General features: G+C 36.6%; 1 protein-coding gene across 1 annotated transcript in view; it reads left to right on the top strand.

Moving 5' to 3' along the window:
- The window catches only part of Vps37a (VPS37A subunit of ESCRT-I), a 38,431-nt gene extending 15,664 nt beyond the window's left edge, over window positions 1-22,767 (top strand). The window contains exons 2-12 of the mRNA XM_040731752.1: window positions 1,584-1,658; window positions 3,455-3,569; window positions 4,265-4,365; window positions 7,642-7,867; window positions 9,720-9,790; window positions 11,192-11,319; window positions 11,403-11,461; window positions 11,539-11,607; window positions 19,948-20,091; window positions 21,016-21,096; window positions 22,489-22,767. Coding sequence (XP_040587686.1) covers window positions 1,584-1,658; window positions 3,455-3,569; window positions 4,265-4,365; window positions 7,642-7,867; window positions 9,720-9,790; window positions 11,192-11,319; window positions 11,403-11,461; window positions 11,539-11,607; window positions 19,948-20,091; window positions 21,016-21,096 — 1,069 coding nt within the window. The 3' untranslated portion in view covers window positions 22,489-22,767. The remainder of the gene's footprint in view (window positions 1-1,583; window positions 1,659-3,454; window positions 3,570-4,264; window positions 4,366-7,641; window positions 7,868-9,719; window positions 9,791-11,191; window positions 11,320-11,402; window positions 11,462-11,538; window positions 11,608-19,947; window positions 20,092-21,015; window positions 21,097-22,488) is intronic.
- Window positions 22,768-22,887: the final 120 nt, after the last annotated feature.

The following is a 22,887-nucleotide window of genomic DNA, read 5'->3' as shown; positions in this document are numbered from 1 at the left end:
CCCCCCTCCCTCCCTCCCCCTCCTTCCCCTCCCTTCCTCTCTCCCTCCTGCCTGTGGATCAAGTGTAAGCTCTCAGCAAGAGCTAATGCCTGCCTGCTGCCATCCTCCTGCCATGATGGTCAAGGGCTAGCCCACTGAAACTGTAAACTAGTCCCCAGTTTAATGCTTTCTTTTCTAACTTGACTTGGTCATGCTGGTGCTTCACAGCAATAGAAAAGTAAGACACCAACACTTAGGAACCTTTCAAAGTACTTAAGATTTATATGTTTGAGAGCCTAAGTTTTTATTAAAGGTTAGAAAATACAATAGTCCAAAAAATGGGGAAAATAAAAATAAGCTTTGTAAAAGCTGTTAGGTTGAAATAACAAAAAAGAACAGGAACTAAATCATTATGTATTTGCTAGGCTTTTCAAACACTGGTGAATACTAAATGTCCTCTACTGTGTCAACAAATGAGTACTACTTTGTGTGCCCCATGAGAACTGTTAGGAATGTTAACATTTCAAGTGTGCTCCCAAAGGTTCATATTGCTTAGATTTTAGCTTGTGGGATGTCAGATTAGAAGGACTTTATATTGGGAACTCTGCTCTGGGAGTGCTAACAAGGATTCCCAAAATAGGAGCTCAAACAATATAGAAGCTTATTTTGCTGTCACATAAAAGAAATTTAAGCCAGGCATGGTGCAGGGGCAGATGGACTTCTGTGAGGTAAAGACCAGCCTGGGCTTCATTGGGAATTCCAGGTCAGTCAAAGCCACATATATTAAGTCTTGTCTCAAAGAAAACAAAACCAAAGTCTAGCAGTTTCATACTTATCAAGGACCCTAGCTAGTTGTTTCATTGGTATGTAGTGCCCACCACCCATTCATAGGATGCCTCAAAGTGGCTATTACTGTGCAAGCCTGGCATCCACACAGGGAGTAGGAAGAAGGCAAGGAAGGCAGAAAGAGCTCCTTGTCGTTGCAATTCCACTACAGCTGCTTCCCTGAAAATCCACTCCTCTGCTAACCTATATTGTTACTGGCTGGGACATAAACCCTTTCACAACAGCTAGATATAAGAAATAGTTTGGCTATAGAGTATGGCTACCCAGAATAAGAACAGTCTCTTGGAGGAAGAGGAGGGAAAGTGGAGAGCAGCCAGCAGCTGGTATCTTGCCGCTCCAAGACACACTCATCGGGACTTCTTGGTTTAAGCTCTTAAGACCCAGGCATCCTCAGCTTCCTGTAAAGCTGGATTGTTTGTGGCAGAGAAGAATCAGATACTTGACCTGTATTACCCAGAAGGCTTGTAGGTGCTTCTACTAATGATAAGTTGGATAAAATTATATTAAATCAGTCTAAGATTAATCTGAGGTTTCCTTGTGTGTATTCCTCAGTATCCTTTCCTCACTTCTGGATATTTCAGAATATTATTGCCTGCATACTTGATGAGGCAATTTTTTCTCTAGATGTGAATTATATCAGCTATTGAAATGCTATAATTAAAATTTAAAAATTTGTAGGCTATAGCATTTAATATTTGCTATTAACAGTTTTATAGCATTGATCTCTTTTTATGTCTTTTCCAAATTTTCTCTTACAGTATAGCTGAAATACAAAAAGATGTAGAATACAGATTGCCATTCACAGTAAACAACCTAACAATTAACATTAATATGTAAGTAGAATTCTTTTCTATTTTTTGTGTATTACTTTTTTATTTTTGCTTTATGTCTTAATAGCCAGGCAATATTAATGTGTGAATTGAATTGTAATCTATATATCATGTAATAGGAACTAACTTTTGGTTAATATCAGGCATAAGCTGTTTAAATAAACTTATTCAAAGTAACTATTAAAATAGTGCTCATTTTAGTGAGCAAATCGCTTAGCAAATGGACACAGGAGGCCTTATTAAATTTTAGTTCTCTGAACAAATCTAAGGATAGATATATAGCTCTGGCAAGAATTAAAGTACTTAACTTGACAAATATGACCTTTATGAATTACAAATTATGATGTATTGTAGACTCAATAAATGACTGTGACATGAATTCATTGTCTGGTTCCAAAAACTACTATTGCCTCTTTTACAAACTGATCTAAAAATCTTGAGCTATAAAAACAAGAAAAAAACAAAACAAAACAAAAAACTTCAGCAATATAAATGAATTCTCTTTCTTTTCCATCCAGTGCCCACGTAGATGTAGGTAGGAGAGTCCAAAAAAATCCAGTTTTTTATTTTTGTTTTTCTTTAAGACAGGGTTTCTCTATAGCTTTGTAGACCAGGGCTGGTCTTGAACTCACAGAGACCCACCTGTCACTACCTTCCAAGTAGGGATTAAAGGCATCAAAATCCAATATTTTATTTTGTTTGTTTTGTTTTTTGGGGGTGTGTGGAACCATTCAAAATTTATTTCCGGACAGACAGTATCAGCAGGTAGTTCCCAGCGTAGTTCACACATTCATTCACAGGATGTGAGAAAGCCATGGCTGGTGTGTTCTCTATAACAATATCCGTTTCACAATGTAAATAGCTGAACAGGCTAACCAGCAAACACTTTATCACAGGGTTCATTTAACAATCCCAGAAGGAAAGGCACACCTTGGCAAAACAAACAAAACAAAAACAAAGTTTTGGATCCTAAAATCAGGTGCTGCAACAAAGAGGAAAGAAAACTGGTGGATGGGTTTCCATCCTCACAAAATCCAGTTTTTGCTTTCATTAGCCAGTATATGAGCAGAAAAGCTTAAAGGGAAATATTCTGAGTTTTCAAAACTTGGACAATAGAGTTCTGGATTTAATAAACTTTATCAAAATATTTCATAAACTAGTCTTAATTTGATAGTACTTAAAAGGTTAGATTTTTATTTTTGAATTATGAGCTTTTTATTCTTACTTGAAACCACATGATTTTACTTCAGTGTGCAGACAGGTGTTAGTACAGCATTTAGGAATTAGATAAACGAAGGCTGGATGATAAGTGCAGTAGTTCAGTCCTAGTTACCTGCCTTCTTACCCTTTTCTCTTTAGTAGTGTGTGCATGCTGAGGCAATTCTAGGTAGGATTTCACAAGTGAAGCACACACATGGCCAGAGCCCTAGTCCACTAAATAGCCAGGTGGGGTTTTGCATGATTTGCTTTACGATTTTAGCTGAGATTTTCATTTAACAAGTTATATTATCTTTTAAATCAATTCATTGACATGCTGAAAGGACTGCTCTGTAATACATAGATGGCACATCCCATGATTAAAAGAATATTGTATTGAATTACTGTGTTATTGCCAAAACATAGCCTTTCATGTTTCTATATGTATCTATAATAAAGCACTTGTCACTAAAGAATTAATCCCTGTAATCAATGTGAAAGCTTAATTTGCTTTTAAGTAGCTTTGTTTTAGGATTATGGTCACATGATGCATTGTTTTTCATTTGTTTTCTTTGTGTGTGTGTTTGTTATTCCTTTACTAGATTACTTCCTCCACAATTTCCTCAGGAAAAACCAGTGATTAGTGTTTATCCACCAATAAGACATCACTTAATGGATAATCAAGGATTATATGTTACCTCGCCATTAGTAAGCAATGTATGTATATGCTACAGTTTATTTCAGAATAATCTAACACACTTACTACATTTCTATTAGTCTAGAGATCTGAAGTGTACTGAAATTTTCATTTTGAAATTAGTAATCTTAAAAGCTTCCTTAGATATACTATTTACTTAAGCCTAGGACTTGAAATTTTTGGATACAATGTAGTTGATTAATGGGATTAATGTAACTTAAATTTATCTTCGAACAGTCAAATTATTGTAAAGTGTGAAATATGGGAATATTTTAGCTCCATTATTGATTGTAATCTGATTTGTTAATTACCAAATACTTATAGTATCGATTCTATAAGAAAGTGTTGTAAGTCATGAATTGTTAGTATGTTGGCACATTGCTTTTTGCTTTCCTATTTATTTTTCTTTATTTTTACTTTATGTGTATTAGTGTTGTGCTTACATGTAAGTGCACCACATGTGTGCATTGCCCACAGAGGCCAGAGGACAGCCTCACATCACCTAGAACTGCAGTTACAGAGGTTGTGAGCTTTGATGTAGGTGCTAAGAACCAAACCTGGGTCCTCTGCAAAACATGTGCTCTTACCCACTGAGCCGTCATTCCACCCTCTTTTCTATTTATTATTGCCTGTGAACATTGGTTAAGATTTCAAATGTCATCCTGTTTTAAGAGTTTCTTTTTTGTTTATCATTATCTATTACTGTTACTTTCAGTTTACAATGCACTCAGATCTTGGAAAAATTGTTCAAAGTCTCTTGGATGAGTTCTGGAAGAATCCTCCAGTTTTAGCTCCTACTTCAACAGCATTTCCATAGTAAGTATATTTATAGTATGTAACTTTAGCATATATTTTCATTCATCACAATTGTAATTTAAAGGAATTGATGTTCAAATCAAAGACAGCCTTCTGATTGCCGCATACTTACCTGCATGCCCAGAAGGCCATAGTTTTCAGAGGGGACTGTGTGTTTCTCATCTAGCTGTTTATTTACCCACCCTCTTTCTGATAATAGGTACATGGTACTATTCTTGAATTTTTTTTTGGCTATTTCCTATTGGCCTCTTAGTATAATAGGTAAGGGTTTTGACTATCACAAAATTTCCCTTCTCCTCCTCTTAGTGAAATTATATCATGATTTCTACATAAGTCTATTTAGTGTGTTTGTTACGTGACTCGTTAAGTATTAGCCATTTGCTGAACCAAACCTTAAAAGCATTGTCATCATCACCAGCCTTTCTGGAAGCCCTATAGGTTTGTTGCTGTTGTCTAAAAACCAAAGAGGCCATTAGATCTCTAAACATCAGAGATGTTCAGAAGCAGGTGGAAAAAACCACTTACTAGTAAAATAGCTCTACCTTTTTTCTGTGTGTCCTAGGAATTGATCCCAAGGTCTGTGTGTGCTATGTGACTTTACCACTGAGCTGTGACTCTAGCTCATTCATCTTTCTTTATGAAATTCCTTCTAAGTCTGATATTGCATCTCTTAGAGCTATCTGGTTTTCTTACTGTGCATTTTAATATTTTTGACAAATACTGCAACATTGTCCTCTAACGTAGTTACTATACCAGTCTTTACTTACATACACAATGCCCATTTATGCATGCCCATTTCCAGTATGGGATATTGTCAAAAATAGGTCTTTGCCCATTTTGTAAGCATAAAAAATGTTATTTAATTTTAGTTGTTATACAACAGTTAATTTGAGCATCATTTCCTGTTTTTAAGATGTCTAATTTTATAGAAGTTACATATCATTCTGTGGTCCTCTTTCTGTTAAGTTGTTGGAAATCTTTATGTATTAGAGAAATTGTCCTTCTATGTGTGATATGACTTTCACCTGTTCTCACCTTGATTTATGTTAGTTAAGTAGTTGGTGGCGTTGGGGATAGAGCCTAGAGCTTTGGGCTTGTTGGGAAATATTCTACCACTGACCTTTTTTGTGTTATATCAGGCCTGGTGTTTTGGTTTGGTTTTTATTTTTCGAGACATGGTTTATCTGCCTAACAGCCCTAGCTGTCCTGAAATGTACTCTGTAGACCAGGTTGGCTATGAACTCACAGTTCACCTGCCTCTGCCTCCTGAATGCTGAGAATAAAGGTGTGTGCCACTACAGCCCAACTTGTTTTGTTTTTTTTTTTTGCTAGTGTAAAATTTGTCAGTATTTTCTCTTACAAATTTTGAATATGGAATTACAGAAATCCCTTCATACCTTTCCTGCTGTAAGGTTGAAATATTCCAAAGATTTCCTTTAGTCCACGATTTTAAAAACTGTATAATCCTTGATCCATTAGTTTTTATCGTATTGTGAGCATGAACACTTGGCTCTTACATTTTGCCAGATATTACCACACTGTTTTTCAACTACTTTTTTTATTTCCATTCTTAACAACTTTTTTGTATTTTATATTTATTTCAAAATCTTCCTAGACCAATGTTGTGCTTTTATAGTTAATTATATAATTAAGGTCCTATACTTTATTTTGCTGTGTGGAAGAGGTAATATCTCTTTATTTTCCTCTTTCAAATTATTATTATTACTACTATTATTTTCGAGACAGGGTTTCTCTGTATTGTTTTGGAGGCTGTCCTGGAACTCACTCTGTAGATCAGGCTGGCCTCGATCTCACAGAGATCCACTTGCCTCTGTCTCCCGAGTGCTGGGATTAAAGGCATGCGCCACCAATGCCCAGCTCAAATTATTTTCTATCTATTCTTGCATACTTTCCATGTAAACTTTTAATGTCACTAGGGAATACTTTAAAATCCCATAATGGATGTATTCTTCTAATAAAATGTTCAACTGAGCCATGTGGTGATGGTGCACACCTTTAATCCCAGCACTTTGGAGGCAGAGTCAAGGTCAGCCTGGTTTACAGGGTGAGTTCTAGGACAGCCAGGACCGTTAACACAGGGAAACCCTGTGAAAAACAAAACAAACAAAAAACAAAGTACAACTCGGGTTAATTTCTATCATTAAATGAAATTATAGTAGTCCTACAAAAACATACCAATATAAAGTGAAATATTTTTAAAGTTATTTAGTATTATCTAAAAAATATACCGCAGCTTCTCTTCTTTTATTTGAGAATGACTAATGACTGCTTGAGTTATTATTAACTCAGATGTTTGCATTTATATTCTTCAGTGTTCATCTATGCCCGAAGTTCTCCTGACTCTTTTATAACTTAATTTCTCCTCAATTTTTTTTTTTGAGACAAGGTCTATCTATGTAGCCCTATGGTCTAGAACTCTTTGCAGACATTATGGCCTTGAACTCAGAAATTTGCTTGCTTCTGCTCCCTAGTGCTGGGATTAAAGGTGTGGGCCATGAAGCTGGCTTCTTCTCACTTTAAAAAGATGTTCATTTTAAAACATCTTGCTAAAATATTGACTGAATTACTGATTAAGTAAATGATTTGCTACTCTTTAAAATATACATTTGTGTTTACATGATTCTGTTTGTAATGTTTTTAACATTTTAGTGAGTAGCTCATGTATAATTTTTCTTTCAAAATCTCTGGGGAAACACTCAACTTTTTTTTTTCTTTTTTCTTTTTCTTTTTTTTTTTTCGAGACAGGGTTTTTCTGTGGCTTTGGAGGCTGTCCTGGAACTAGCTCTTGTAGACCCAGGCTAGTCTAAAACTCACAGAGCTCTACCTGCCTCTGTCTCTGCCTCCCAAGTGAAGGGATTAAAGGCATGCACCACCACGCCCGGCAACACTCAACTTTAAGGTAGATTTTGCTCAACATCAAAAGCCCCTTAGCAACATCCACTTCCATAAATTTTCTGGATAAAGTGCTCCATAAAGAAACAAAACTAAATGATGTCACTGGAATACTGAAAATGATGTATACGTCCTTTTATAAAGAGTAATTGGGTTGTTTGCTTTCTAGAGCATTTTTCCTTCTTTTCATAGAAACCATACTTTGTTTTTGAGATGCTTATTTAAAATTTATATAATTTGACTTAATTATGAAATCATTTGCCCAAAGAACTGTCCATATGTGGAAATACATGACCATGGTTATTTAGGACAGTTTAAAGATAACTTCACTCCTAATAAATTCACTCCTTTTTCTTTCTTTAGCCTGTATAGTAATCCAGGTGGGATGCCTCCTTACCCTTCTCAAGGTTTTCCATTTCTTCCTTCATATCCTCCACAAGAAGCTAACAGGAGTATCACATCTTTGTCTGTAGCTGACACTGTTTCTTCTTCAACCACAAGTTATACCACAGCCAAGCCAGTGGCTCCTTCATTTGGCATCCTTTCAAGTCTGCCTTTACCTGTTCCCACAACAGAATCTTCAGCACCGGTTGGTATCTTCAGGAGTCTATATTTTGTACCTGTGAAATAGATATTCAGTCAGCTAGCATTTATTATGTCCATTTGCTAAGATAGGCATGAAATAAAAGATAAATTATACCTGTCATCTCAAATAAAAAACTCAAAAAGGTAACCAGTAAAGAATTGCAAACATAGAGCTTCTAGAGATAGATAGTCTAGAGTTGTGGGAGACAACTGAGGTCATTGCCCTCAGAGACCAAGTAGAAGTAGTAGGGAAATAATAACATTCCTGTGTTTTACCCCAGTGCTTCAGACTGCACACAGTGGATGCTCAGTGAAAATGATGTAGATAAATGAACAGATGAGTTTATGCTTGAGGCCAGATTTTTAAAGATGGTTATAAAATTTTGAGGATACCACGAGGTACAAAGCACTAGATGATTGAAAACATTGACAGAGGTTTTGCACTATATGCCAGGTGCAGTTTGTAAAGTTGGCTGTAATGGATCTCTCTGTCATGTAGGATTTACTGGACAAGGCACACAATGTGATGATATAGGAGAAGCAGCTGTCAAACCAAAGACGATCTGTTGGAGCATGCTGAAGGGTTCCAACATTTTATTGGCTTAACAATTGTATGCTCATGAGTGAAACTGGTAGTTGTTCTCATGTAGGATATTATGGAAAAAAGAGACCAATATTTTGTGCAAACAGTATATCTGTAGATTTGGAGGCTGGCATAATGGTTCATCATTAAAAGCCTGTGCAGTCACAAAGAACTGAGTTCACATCCCCGGCACCTACCATGAATATCCAGGCATGTTAATCAATGCCTGTAATCCCAATACTGGCAAGTTAGATACAAGATTTCCAGGGGGTCGCTAGCCATCAAGACTAGCCAAATAACGAGTTCTTGGTTGTTTGAGAAACCCTGTTGTTTCCCGTCTTCATCCTGCCTCCTAAAAAACAAAATAGTACAGAACTGATGGAGAAAAGCACCTAATGTTGATCTCTGGCCTGCATACACACTTATACCTGTACTCACATATGCATGCACACAAACACAAATATATATAAATATATGTATACATACATATTATGGTTAACATTGCTAATTTTACAGTTTATATTTATTAAGAATACAAACCTGAATAGAGTTTGCTTTTCCAAGATTTTTCATCATTGTGTTAATAAGGATTATGAACAAACTATCATTCATTGGGTTTTTTGAGACAGGGTCTCACTATATAGCTCTGGCTTTCCTGGAACTCACTATGTAGACCAGGCTGCCCTTGAACTCAATGAGATCTGCCTGCCTCAGCCTCCTGAGTGCTGGGATTATCTTATTTAACTTAAATATGTAACTACTCAGAGTGCTGGCAGTTTAGTAATGTATGCTTAATATCTTAAGTTATTCATTTACATCTATGAAGTCCACAGATAATTCTCTGTACCTACTACAGATGCTCTCAAGAGATTTATTTTATAATCATATACTTCCACACAGGCTAATACAGGCTCTTCTAAAGCTGAAACCCCCTCCCCATCAAAAAAGATAAACTCATATGTATAACAGTACATTGAGAATGGAGGCACATGTACAGAGCTCAGCCCTTGGGAAGAGAAGGCACATAGGCAGAGTTCCAGCCCAGCCTGGACTCATTAGTGAGTTCAAGGTCAGGCTGACCTACATGGCAAAACACTATCTTGAATAAGTATACTAAAAGTACATTGAGAAATAGACTGATGTAAAGGAAGTGTATGTACATGTGAGAAGCAAAGATGAAGTTGTGATAGCAAAGCACTAATAGATGCAGTACTTAAAGGCTATAGAAGATAAATATAGCTGAGTTTTAATATTCTGTAAAACTCTTCTTTAGATTAACCAAAATGGTTTTGGTTATAAGATGCCGGATATCCCTGATGCATTTCCAGAACTTTCAGAACTAAGGTAACAAACTTGAAGAGTAAAGATGGTCTTGTCTATTTTGTATATAGTTTTGTATTCAAATGAAGTAAAATGATTTAAGTGTTTCACTGTTCCTTTACTGTGGTTGGTTGTCTTAGTAAGTGGTGTAAATCAGCTTTAGTATGATAAATTGTAGCATGACTTGTCTATTTCTAAGGATTGCTCTAGATGCCAAGAATGATGTAATAATTACCAAGGTAACAAAAGTTCCTTTCTCTCGTGTAACTTACAGCCTTTGAGAATCATTTGTGAATATAATAGATTCTGATAGTTTCAAGATATATCCTTCATGGTTCTTTGAGTAGATTAATGTTGTGTATAGATGAGTAGAATAACGTTATCATAATATCTAAAACTAGTTTTAGAGCCAAATCTTTATTCAAATTTAGAGCAGATAAGGTGGCAGGGTTCGGGTTTAAGGTACCATTTTTCATATAATGTAAGATGTGCTACACATAAAACATTTTATGGTCCCTTCATTTAGTAGGGTATCACATGTACCCCACTAAGAATTTATAAATCCATGAGGCCACTAATATATATATATATTGTTTTTGTTTTGTTTTGTTTTTAGAGACAGGGGTTCTCTGTATTGTTTTGGAGGCTGTCCTGGAACTCTCTCTGTAGACCAGGCTGGCCTTGAACTCACAGAGATCCGCCTGCCTCTGTCTCCAGAGTGCTGGAATTAAAGGCATGCGCCACCAACGCCCAGCTAGGCCACTATTATTAAACCATTGATTGCAATTAAGAATTTTCTGTAACTTTGTGTCTTTAGAATGTGTTCTACCAGGATTATTTAGATTAAACCCTGTGAACAATCCTGTAATTTATATTTTAAAAAAATGAAGTTTGACATTATTTGATCCTGTATTTTAGTTCATGGGTAAGCATTAGAAATAATTTTAAAGAATGCAAATCCCACAACAGAAAAGATGCATTATGCATTATAATTTTTAGCTGCCAGGCAATAAGACTATTTTTCTTTTTTCCTTTTAAAAAGTTGACCTACTATAAAACATCAACACTACAGAAAGATAAATAAAATAGTATGTTCAGCCTCCATTATTTCTAATCATCCACAGTTCTGACTTGTTTCTGTGCTCCTTGTCCAACTCTGCAGGGGAACTGTGGGTATGAATCCGGCTTGCTCTCTATGGCTTCTTCTGCCCCCCCCCCCTTTTTTTTTTAAAGCACTGCTGACAGTCAGTAGTCATACAAAGGCATTTTCTCAATTGAGGTTTCCTCCTCTTAGATGACTCTAGCTATTGTCACATAAAGCTAACCATCACTCAGGTCAGGGTGGAAAATTGAGCATGTATTATCATGAAGAAAAACTAGATGACTGATGTTTATTAACAGTTTGCTTTTTCTTTTGTGTCTTAGTGTGTCACAGCTCACAGACATGAATGAGCAGGAAGAGGTGTTACTAGAACAGTTCCTGATGTTGCCTCAGCTGAAGCAAATTATTACTGACAAGGAAGACCTAGTAAAAAGTATCGAGGAATTAGCAAGTATGCTTCCTTTTGCTTTAATACATAAGTCCTGAGAAAAATGTGATATGTGCTGGGAAATAAGCCAGAGATTTATCTTACAGGAAAAAATCTCCTTTTGGAGCATAGCTTGGAAACCAAAAGGCAAACCCTTTTAGATAAGGTGAGTTGCTGATCGTTTTTATGACATTTTTACAGTTCAAAAATCCAATTAAACATCAATTTTATGTTTTCTTTCAGTATGAATTACTTATACAAATGAAATCTGCCTTTGAAAAGAAGATGCAAAGACAACATGAGCTCAGTGAGGTATGCCCACCGAGTTATTTGTGGTCCTCGTGGGGGCTGCTAGTCTGCACGTGCTGGTCACGTCCTTGCTTTCATGTCATCGGAAACTGTGTATTGCCCACCTGACTCTGAAGCTGAAACCTGTAGCCGTGGAGTTCATGTTCATGCGAGAGTTAGCTAGTTCGAGAACCCATAAGAATATGAAAAGCCCCAGCAAATACAAATTAGTAAAGAAGTACAACCCTTGTAATAAAACCTAGTAACAAAAAGATAACTTTAAATGAAGGATGTTGTATAACATTAGACTTGTACTTATCAAAACTTAACCTTTAAAAAGTAGATGTAATTTTTATAGCTCATTTCAGTGAGAAATATTGTAGTTAATAATAATCTATTTCCCTTAAAATTGAATTTTGAAAGGTAAAGCCAATGTAATATAAAACATGTAAAACAGCAGCCAAAAACAAAGGAGAGCAAAAATTTAGAATGAGCTTTGTATGCAACATCCTCTAAACTAGAATAAATGTAACAAAAGTTTACATTGAGGAATTAATGTGCGTCTGGTAGTGAAGTGATTTACACATATTTGACAGTATTACCCCAAACTTTATGAGGACACTATTACCTAATCATATTTCTGTTTGCAGGTAAGGAAACTGAACCACAGGGAAGTTGAATAAAGTCCTTGAGGTCCTATGAATAAGAAGTATCAGAGTTGCGATCTGTCCTCTCTCAGGAAATCTGAATACCTGAAACACACCAACAAATGACAGTTTTCACAGCAGACATATACTAACCCTTACTAACTAAAGCTACATAGTATTCTTTTGATTTAATAAAAGTCCCTAGGAACGCCCAGTAAACATCACACTTAATCAGTAGATGTTAGAAACGCCCTACCTGTTGTCTGTCATTGCTTGGGAAGTACCCAACATTGTAATAAGAAGGGGGATGACTCACACACTGTGAAAGAAGTACACAGTTGTTACCTGAAAATTAACATAATGCTAGAGAAATGACAAAACTTTTCTTTTACATTTCAGCAATTGCTATTACAAAATGAGGTATGAAAAAAACTGAAAAAAACCTTCATTTATGATAGAAGCAGAATTGTAAAGTACTTAGGGAGAACCCCCTGACATTAGTTAGGAAACTGCTAATTGACGTAAAAGAATACTTCTCTTCTCTAGTTAGAGTAGCATAAAATAGCAATGAAATGACAAAGTATTCATAAGATTGGATTCTTAATATGACTTAAAAATTAATATTTTAAATCAGTCTGGAAAATATGTTTTTAAAACTTTTAACAGTTTTTTTTAAAAAAACATCTGAATATTAAAATAATCAGAAAGGAGCAAAAAAAGGAATGAGAAAAACATGCCTTCTTCAGTATAAAAATATACTATATAACCTAATTTAAAATGATGTAGTAGTTTTGTAGAAAGATAAAAATAGCTCTATGGAACAGGTTGCAGTTCAAAAATAGATTCATGTATGTGAGTAATAACTGAAAAAACTTCAGGATTCAACAATTTATGTAATTGTTTATTGGTTTAATGTCCAATGAGAAATAATCTTAATCCTTTGTATCAAATCTCATAAACATCATACCATACCGAATATAGAAAGATACTACACGTATAGTCTTAGTAGAAAGTATAATAATCACTTAATTCCTAGAAGTTTTTAAAAAAGATTTTTAATTGTAATAGAAGACAAAAGCATAGAGAGGAAAATGTTCACATTTAAATATATAAATTTAAAATTTATGTGTAGTAATAGCAAAATTGAAAGTGAAGATCTAAAAAAAAAAGAACACATGTTCTTTTGGACAACACAAATATTGCCAGTGGGAAATAAAGAACAAACGAGAAATTAGGAAACTCAGTGAAGGAAAACCAAAAGAATTCTGATTTTGAACTAAAAAATAGAACACTTATCAAGCCTTTGTGAGCATTCAGTTGGATCCCTGCCACCAACACTGTTTAGCTTTAATACTTTTCTTACCCCTGGCATTTATGTTTGCTTTCCTTTCTTTTTTTCTTTTTTTGGTTTTTTGAGACAGGTTTTCTCTGTGGCTTTGGAGCTTGCTCTGTAGACCATACTGGTTTTGAATTCACAGAGATCTGCCTGCCTTTGCCTCCCGAGTGCTAGTACTAAAGGTGTGTGCCACCAACGCGCAACTACCCCTGACATTTATGTAAGAACTGTAGAATTGTTTGAGGTGATTCCTTTTTTGTTTTTCCCCTGAGACAGGGTTTCTCTGTGTATCCCTGGCTGTCATGGAGCTTGCTCTGTAGTCCAGGTTGGCCTTGAACTCACAGAGATCATCCTGCCTCTTCCTCCCAAGTGTTGAGATGAAACATGTGTACCACCACCTCCCGACTTGAGATGATTCTTGAAATACTTAAAAATATAAAACAAAGGAACCCTTTACTTCCTGAGTTCCTGGAAATATGCTCAATCAAGAATTTTTAGTGATGATGAATTCTCTGAAGCACACTTCAAGTATGAAAATCAAGTCAGTAGACTTTTGATTACTGTATGCTCCAGTGCTTGGTACATAGTTGCTAGCAAATATTTAATCAATAAGTAATGGAATATATGAGATTGTATTAAATTCTAGGGTTTTTTTTTTCACAAAACGTGTCACACTTAAAAAAATAGATAATGTGGGTGATGAGAAAATGTTACTTGAGCCAGGCACTCAGGAGGCTGAAGCGAGTTCGAGGCAAGGCTGGACCAACAGCCTCCAAAACAATACAGAGAAACCCTGTCTCGTAAAACCAAAAAAAAAAAAAAAAAAAGAAAATGTTATTTGTTGTACATACCTGTAACAGTATCTCAATAATGTGCCACCCCATAGCAGTCTAGGGTGGCTATAAAAAATAGGATGTTTCTTCATTTCTATTATCCAATTAGAGTAAATTTTTCTCTGGACATTCTTTTTTCCCTGGAGAACTCTGTTCAGGTCTCAACCAATTTATTGAATGGGCGGCTTGTTTGGATTTGACTCTTTCATTTTTTAGTTCTTTATATGAGAAGTACAGCTGGCACAGATTTATCTCCCATTCTGTTCCTTTAGCTACGCAGAAGCTTCTTAATTTTTTGAAGTCACACTTGTCAAGTTGTTGGACTTGATTCTTGGGCAAAGTCCTTTCCTACACCGGTTATCATATAGGGTTCCGCCTATGTTTTCATATAGTAGTTTCAGATTTCATGTTTGAGTCATTGATCCATTTAGAGTTAGTTTTAGAGCAAGGTGATAGTTATGGATCTAATTTCATTCTTTTGCATGTAGGCATCCAGTTTTCCCCATACTGTTTGTTGAGAATACTCTCCTTTCTTCAGCTTATATTTTTGGCAGCCGTATTACATGTACTTAATGTCTGCTGCTGTGTCAGTATCATGCTGTTTTTATTACTATGACTCTATCTGTAATATATCTTAAGATCTAAAATTATAGTCCCTCCAGTGTTGTTCTTGCTCAGGATGTTTTTCACTATCTGGGGTCTTTTGTGGTCCTATACGAATTTTAGGATAGTTTTTTTTTTTTTTTCTATCCCTGTGAAGAATAGGGATTTTTCATTGGGATTGCATTGAATCTGTAAATAGCTTTTGGTAAAGTGGTCATTTTCATAATTCTACCAATCCATAAGCATGGGATGTATTTCCACTTTCTAGTGTCTTTCTCTGTCTCTTTCCTTGGTTTAATGTTTTCATTGGTTAATTTTTTTCTCTAGATATTTTATTTTCTTTGAGGTTACTAGGAATTGGAGTGTGACACTCAACTCTTTCTCTGTGTGTTGCTGGTGGTATATAGAAAAGCTTATTTGTGCAGGTTGTTTCTATATCCAGCCATGTTTCTGAATTTATCATTTCTGGAAGTTTTTTGATATAATTTTTGTTATCTCTAAAGGGAAGTATCATGTTATCTGCAAATGGAGATATTTTAGTGTAGGCTCTTAGAACTATAAATTTCCCTTGTAAGACAGCTTTCAGTGTGTCCTGGATGCTTTATTGTATTGTGTCTTCATTTTCATTTAGTTCCAGGAAATTTTTTTCTTTGTTTCTGAAACAGGTAAACTAAACTCAAAGGCTTCACTTTTAGAAATAAAGGGACCAGATCCTCACTCAGCCCCTGCTTTAGCAGTCATGACAGGCTATAGAAAAGACATATAGACCTCTGACACAAGGAAACTCCAGATCCTCTGGCCTCTCAGAGACTAGGGCCAAAACTAAACACAATGAAACTCCAGGACCACCCCCCTACCCCCAGCCTCCTAGATACTTGGTTCCTGGGAACTGTTTGGCCATAAAAGAAACTCCAGGGGGGACCAAAACCTCCCCTATAGTCTCCAGGATATAGTTCTGAAAACTCTTGGTATCTGTGTACAAAAGCCCACCTGCAAATAACAAGACAATGTCATAGAAACTACAAAATGACCAATGAAAATAATTGGTACATAGGTATTTCATGCCAAAATATGATTTTGAGAAATTCTAATTGTTCCCAAATGTCAACCAATCAGAAACCAACCCATACCTACTGATGTAATCCTGTAACTTTTGTGTTTGTCTTTAAAACCTAGCATTAGACAGGGAACTTCACTTCCTCTGGAGGTGGTCTCTGCCATGGGTTGATGAACAATTAAAACCTTGCTTTTGCAGTTTAGTGGGTCCGTCTTCCTGGTAGTCTCTGGGGACTTTGCAACTCTTTGCAACTTGGGCACATCACTTTCTTGATTTCTTCTTTGACCCATTCATCATTCAGTAATGTGTTGTTTAACTTCCATGGGTTTGTGTATGTACTAGACATTTATTTGTTGTCAATTTTAAGTTTTATAGCATTGTATTCAGATACAAGGAGTGATCTCGGTGTTTGAATTTGTAAGGTTATGTTTTGTATCCCAGGAAGAGTTTTTTTGTTTTTTGTTTTTTTTTTTTTTTTTAGAAAAGCTTCCCTGTGCTGCTGAGTAGAACATGTATTGTTTGGTGGTAGAGTAGGATATCCTGTAGTCATCTCTTACATCTATTTGATGTATGAGGTCAATTAAATCTTACGTTTTTGTGTTTATTTTTCCAGATGACCTGTCTGCTTAGAGAAAGTTGAGAATGGAAAACACTATTAATAATAGATTAATTGCAATTTGTATCTCTAAATCCAGGAGTACATTTTCCTCCCTTTTTTTTTTTTTTTCGAGACAAGGTTTCTCTGTGTAGCTTTGGAACCATCTTGGAAGTAGCTCTGTAGACCAGGCTGGCCTCGAACTCACAGAGATCCACCTGCCTTTGCCTCCTCAGTGCTGTGATTAAAGGCATGCACCACCAATGTCAGGCTTGAGAGTACTTTTTTTTTTTTTGGTTTTTCGAGGCAGGGTTTCTCTGTGGCTTTGGAGGCTGTCCTGGAACTAGCTCTTGTAGACCAGGCTGGCCTCGAACTCACAGAGATCCACCTGCCTTTGCCTCCTGAGTGCTGTGATTAAAGGCATGCACCACCAACGTCAGGCTCGGGAGTACATTTTTAATGAAATTGTGTACACCAAAGTTTAACACATATGTTTAGTATACCAGTGTCGTTTTAGTTAACTGTAGAAACATTCCTCTCTCTAAAGCTAAAATGTGTTCCTCGGAGATAACAGGTAGATGGATTTTGTTTCCTGATCCACTTAATCAGTCTGTCTTTTGATTGGAGGTGGCATGACCCACAATTGCCTGGGTCATCCCCCATCAGTTACTAATTGAGAAAATGCTCCATAGGCTTGCCTGTAGATCGATCATATGAAAGTACTTTGTTAATTCAGGTTCCTTACCTCTCAGATAGATGACTCTAGTTTGTGTTAAGCTGACATAAAACCAGCCAGCACAGGTCCTGATATTTTATCTTCTGCTTGATTCATTCTATTTTTAAGGTGTTCCTTTGAGTTTTCTAGTCTTTGGATATTTTAATTTCATGTGGATTTCAGCTTTAGTCTTCAGGGTTTGTGTCTCCTGATTGAATTCTTTCCTTAAGTGTTGGATTGTCTTTGCCATTTCCACTAGCATTGTGTTTGTGTTTTCTTGTGCATAACTCAGGCAGGCATTTATTCTCTTTGTGTACATTATTTATCTTTAAGTTCATTGAACTATTTCTTTATGTCTTCTTTAAGTTCCTTTGTCTTTTAAATTCTGTGTCCTGGGGTTCATCTAAGTAATTCTGATTGGCAACCATTTCTACAGGACTGGTCGATTTGGAAAGGAGATACTGGCTTGATCTTTCCTATTTGTAATTTTGTGATGAGATCTGGCCATTTGGCCTTCTTTTGTTCTAAGTCTTATATAATAAGAGCATGTTAGAGCAGAGGGGATATAAGTTTGGGGTTTGGCTTAGAGGTTGGAAATGGCTTGGAAGGAATGAAATCATGGGGACGAGGATACTGGACTGTACAGGGTGCCTCCTTGTCTGAAGCGTGCATGCGTGCATGATGGGAGGCATTCATACAGACTCACCAGACTAGACCCTGGAAAAGGATGTGGGGATCTAGCAGCGTGAAGAGTTAAAATGTGATGTGGGAGGGACCTGCGGGTTGGGTTGGTAGCAAGTCACTGGGGGGGATGGTCTTGTTGGAAATAATTTTGTGGGGGTTGTTTGTTTGAACAGGATCTTTACATAGCCCAGCTGTCTTGAAACTCATGAAGAACAGACTAGCCTCAAAGTCACAGAGATCTGTCTGCCAATTGCTGGGATTAAAGGCATGTGCCACCACCCCTAAGAATTTTTAATTTATGTGTATGAGTGTTTAGCTTTCATATATGTCTGTGACCCATGGTCACACAGTGCCAGAGAGGCTAGAAGGAGGAAGTCAGATGCTTTGAAACGAGTTAATTCTTGTGAGCTACCTTGTGGGTGCTGAGAATCTACTCAGGTCTTCTAAAAGAGTAGTGAGTGTTCTTAACTACTGAGCCGGCTTCTTAATCCTCAAATAATGAGGTTTTAAATCAGTAAATATGAATGCTTCAACATCATTCTTCCTTTTCAAGATCTCTTGGCTAGTCAGAGTCTTGTGAGATGTCATATAAATCAACTGCATTGATTATCTAGGTCTTTGGGGTTGTTAACATTGTCATGACTTTCCAAGGTATGACCACTTTTCTTTAGGGTTTGTGTCTTTTTTTTCTCAGCAGTGTTTAAAGTGTGCACATTGTCTGCTTCTATGGCTATATTAAATACCTTTACCTTCGTCACATTTGGTTCTTTAGAAATTAATTACTGTATATTCACTAGGAGAGACAAGAACAGGAATACAAGGAAATGGGGTCATTGGGTGATCTGACTAGGTATTCTCACAATGATTTAATTCTAAAATATCCAGGGTATAATGGTTTATCAGTTTCTCATTCAATAGTTTATAGCTTGTGATTTGGTTTCTTATGTGTTTGGTATCTGTACTTGCTATTTTTTTTTTAGATTTTTTTAAATTTAAATTAGAAACAAGGTTGCTTCACATGTCAATCCCAGCTCCCCCTCCTTCCCTTCCTTCCCACAGCCTCCCACCAACCCCCCCCCCACACACACACAGACTCCTACCCAATCCCCACTCTGTTCCCCAGGGAGGGTGAGGCCCTCCATGGGGGATATCCAGAGTCTGCCATTTTGTTCAGGGCAGGGCCTAGGCCCTCCTCTGAGAGTCCAGGTTGAGATGTACTTGCTAATTTTATTGACACAGGCTATATTTATCAGAGAGGAGGGAGCCCCAGTTGAGGAAATACATCCATAAGATTAGGCTGTCCTCAAACCTGTAGTACATTTTCTTAATTACTGATTAATGGGAGAGGGCTTAGCTCATTGTGGGTGCTAGCTCCAATGGCTGGTGGTCCTGGGTGCTATAAGAAAGCAGGCTGAGCTGGGTGTTGCTTGCGTGTGCAGAGGCAGGCGGATCTCTGTGAGTTCGAGGCCAGCCTGGGCTACAGAGCGAGTGCCAGGATAGGCTCCAAAGCTACACAGAGAAACCCTGTCTCGCAAAACCAATAAAAATTAAAATAAAGCAGGCTGAATATGCTATGAGAAACTAGCCCATAAACATCATTCCTCAATGGTCTCTGCATCAGCTCCTGCCTCAAGGTTCCTATCCTGACTTTCTCTAATGAATAGTGTTGTGGAAGTATAAGCCAAGTAAACACTTCCCTTCGCCAATTATTTGTTGGTTTGTTTTTGTCATGTTGTTCCATCACAGCAATAGATACTAAAGCAGCATCTATCCAAGTATCCAATGTGAATATTGCTTTCCATATCTCTGCCTCATTTTCCTTCCCTATAGTTTATCTAAGAATTATAAGATAACGAAATGCTTGATGTTTGTTTGTTTGTATGTTTGTTCACAGAGTTGTAGTGCAAGTGCCCTACAGGCAAGATTGAAAGTAGCTGCACATGAAGCTGAGGAAGAGTCTGATAATATTGCCGAGGATTTCTTGGAGGGAAAAACTGAAATAGATGATTTTCTCAATAGCTTCAAGGAAAAGAGAACAGTATGTAATACTCTTCAATTGAGGATGAGTGACAACATAATATCCAATTTCTTAAGTATGTTCATAAGTAAAAACCTTTAACACATAACCAAGCTGGAGTTTTGAGTACTGAGCGGACTCTGAAAAGCCTCTTTGGGGAAGGATAGCAGCACCCTACTGTCGCTTTAAACCTGTTAGTTCTGAGTACATAACCAGGTAATCTAATGATAGTTCTCTTTCAGAAACAACAGTATCTGTAGCATTGTGTAGGAGCTGGCAAATCAGTTTAGTTTGATCTTAATGTCTATAATATTCTCCTGACAAACAACCTATTTTAAAAGTTGCTTAAATATAGAATAACATTTAAAAATTTTTAAAAATAAAAGAACAGCTTCTATTCTGGTGTTTTCATTGTATTCAATGAAAAAATCTACCTAACAATTTTATACTATTCATTGTAATCCTAAATGTTTACAATCATATTTATTTGATATTAATAAGCTTTATGAAATGTTTGTGTGGGGGTGTGTTTGTGTGAGTGTATGCTTGTGTGCATGTAGCATATTAAAATAGACAGGGCAAATTTTATTCAATTGCCTCCTTTTTCATGAGAAACAATTGAAATTCAGAGATGGTTAGTAACTTGCCTGTGTTTATAATATTAGTAAGAAATTGATTTCTGACCCATTCTATTCTGTATAGCCACACTGAAGTTTTTGTTTTTAATCTTCCATGATTAACAAGGGAAGGGCTTAGTTTAAAATTTACATTTTCTTTTCAAACAAAGCTCAGTGTATTCTGTATTCCTAAATTCTGAGGAATTATTTGCTATTTTCAATGTTAAAAACTTAAAGGAATATTAACAAATTAAAATATTCTTGGAATTCTGTCATAATGTTGGTAGTGGAAAAAGTGACTGGTATTTTTTAATAATTTGTCTTCTAGATTTGCCACTGTAGAAGAGCTAAAGAAGAGAAGCTTCACCAGGTGATTGCAATGCACAGCCAATTTCACGCTCCTCTATAGGTAAATTACATTCCAGCTAGTATCTCAAGGCTATTACCAAGTATTCTTTAACTGAATTGTTCTCAACAGTGCCTGTTCACAACGTCATTGTAGTTGTTGTATGTAACAAAATGCTGATAATTGTATATTAAACACATCACGTGTAAGTAAGCCTACAGTCAGTAAACACCTTCTAGTATTTTCTCAGTTGACAGTGTCCTTAAGGAAAGTTTGCATTTCCCCTAAGGTAGCTTTCCTGCACGTTTCTCATCCTCCCACCGTCTACTCATGCATGCTCCTGGAGCCCTCAGTCTTTCCTTTCTCTTCTCTACTTGCTTTAGGCATGTGTTGTTTACAAAAGAAACTAATGCTCTGTTTTAGTTCTATTTGTGTGATAAAATACCACAGCCAAGACAAGTTTTAGGTGGAAGAGTGTGAGTTTATGGTTCCTGAGGGAGAGTTCATAATGATGAAGGAGGCATAGCATCAGGCAGCCGGAGCAGGAAGCAAGGAAATCACATATTCAACCACAAACATGAAGCAGAGTACAAATTTTAAGACAGGGAGACTGCAAACTGTCAAAGCCCACCCATAGTGATATGCTAGCAAGGCTGCACCACCTCCTGAAACAGCACTAAGTGTTCAGATATCCGAGCCTATGGGGGACATTTCTCATTCAAATCACCACATACTCCAGCAACCTTAAATACAAGCCTGTTATTAATGGGAAATACAAAGACACGGCCTAGAGCCAAAATGAAGAAGGTGTAGCCCAAGTTACTAGAGTGGAACCACTGGAAGCCTAGCAGGAACCCAAAGAGCTTCTTTCTCAGGTTGCATCCTCTCTTTTCTGAGTCTGGTTTTTGTGTTTGGATCCTGGGCTCGGACCCATTGCTTTCCATGTGCTGAGCAAGCCCTCTAGAAGTGATCTACATCATCAGCCCTTTTTCTCAGTAACCCATCAACCATTACTGCTCACAGCAGCCTCTTGAGTTGCAGTACAAATCCCTAGGAGAGATGGAGGAAATTACCTCCCCTAGCCTAATCACTGTGGCTAGAGATGAGGACCATGTATCCAGTACCCAGCCATCTGGACTGGAGGAACCACTTTAAGGAGGCACAAGGAGGATTCTTTGAAAAGAGAAGAGGTCATAGACATTTCTCATCTTTAGTTCAAACTGCATTACTACCAACTCTGAATTGTTTTGGATATTATTTCCTAAATTGGGCTCATTTTTATACTTTTTGTGTTCATACCTGCTCAAGATGTAGAAATAAATTATTCTTTAGGAACATACTGAAATGTTTCCCTCCCAGTAAAGTTACAGTAAATCTAAACCAGAAGACAGTATAAAGGAATGAGAGTTAGTATTTTAAATTAAATCTGAAGTTTAATATTTTTTTTCATTTCAGATTTTCCAGAAAACAAAAATCAAGAAAGAAATGGGACCCAAAACTAAGCACATTGTTTTATATTTATGACTTATAAATTGGCATTTCATGACCATGGCTGAAATCCAGATGCACTCTATAGATTGTGTACATGACTGAGACTGATTTTGTATAGATTAGAACGACTGCTATATTTGTTTTCAGAGATTTTTCTGCACTATTTGCACTAAAATGTTTATTGTTGACAAATCCTGTATTTAAGTTCCACTGCTTTTCCTGATTAAACGTCTATGCATGTAATTCTAGCTAGTTTTTAATATTTTATGAAACTACTGATTAACATTTTGAGTTTTAACTTGAAACTGCCTCATTTCTTTATCAAGAATGGTTATTACTTAGCTTCTTTTCCTGTCAGTTGTG

The sequence above is a fragment of the Mesocricetus auratus genome, unplaced genomic scaffold (genome assembly GCF_017639785.1).
Source record: "Mesocricetus auratus isolate SY011 unplaced genomic scaffold, BCM_Maur_2.0 Super-Scaffold_100026, whole genome shotgun sequence".
In the NCBI taxonomy this organism is placed as follows: domain Eukaryota; kingdom Metazoa; phylum Chordata; class Mammalia; order Rodentia; family Cricetidae; genus Mesocricetus; species Mesocricetus auratus.
Note: the sequence above shows the minus strand (reverse complement) of the source record. Positions and strands in the feature narration are given on the sequence as shown.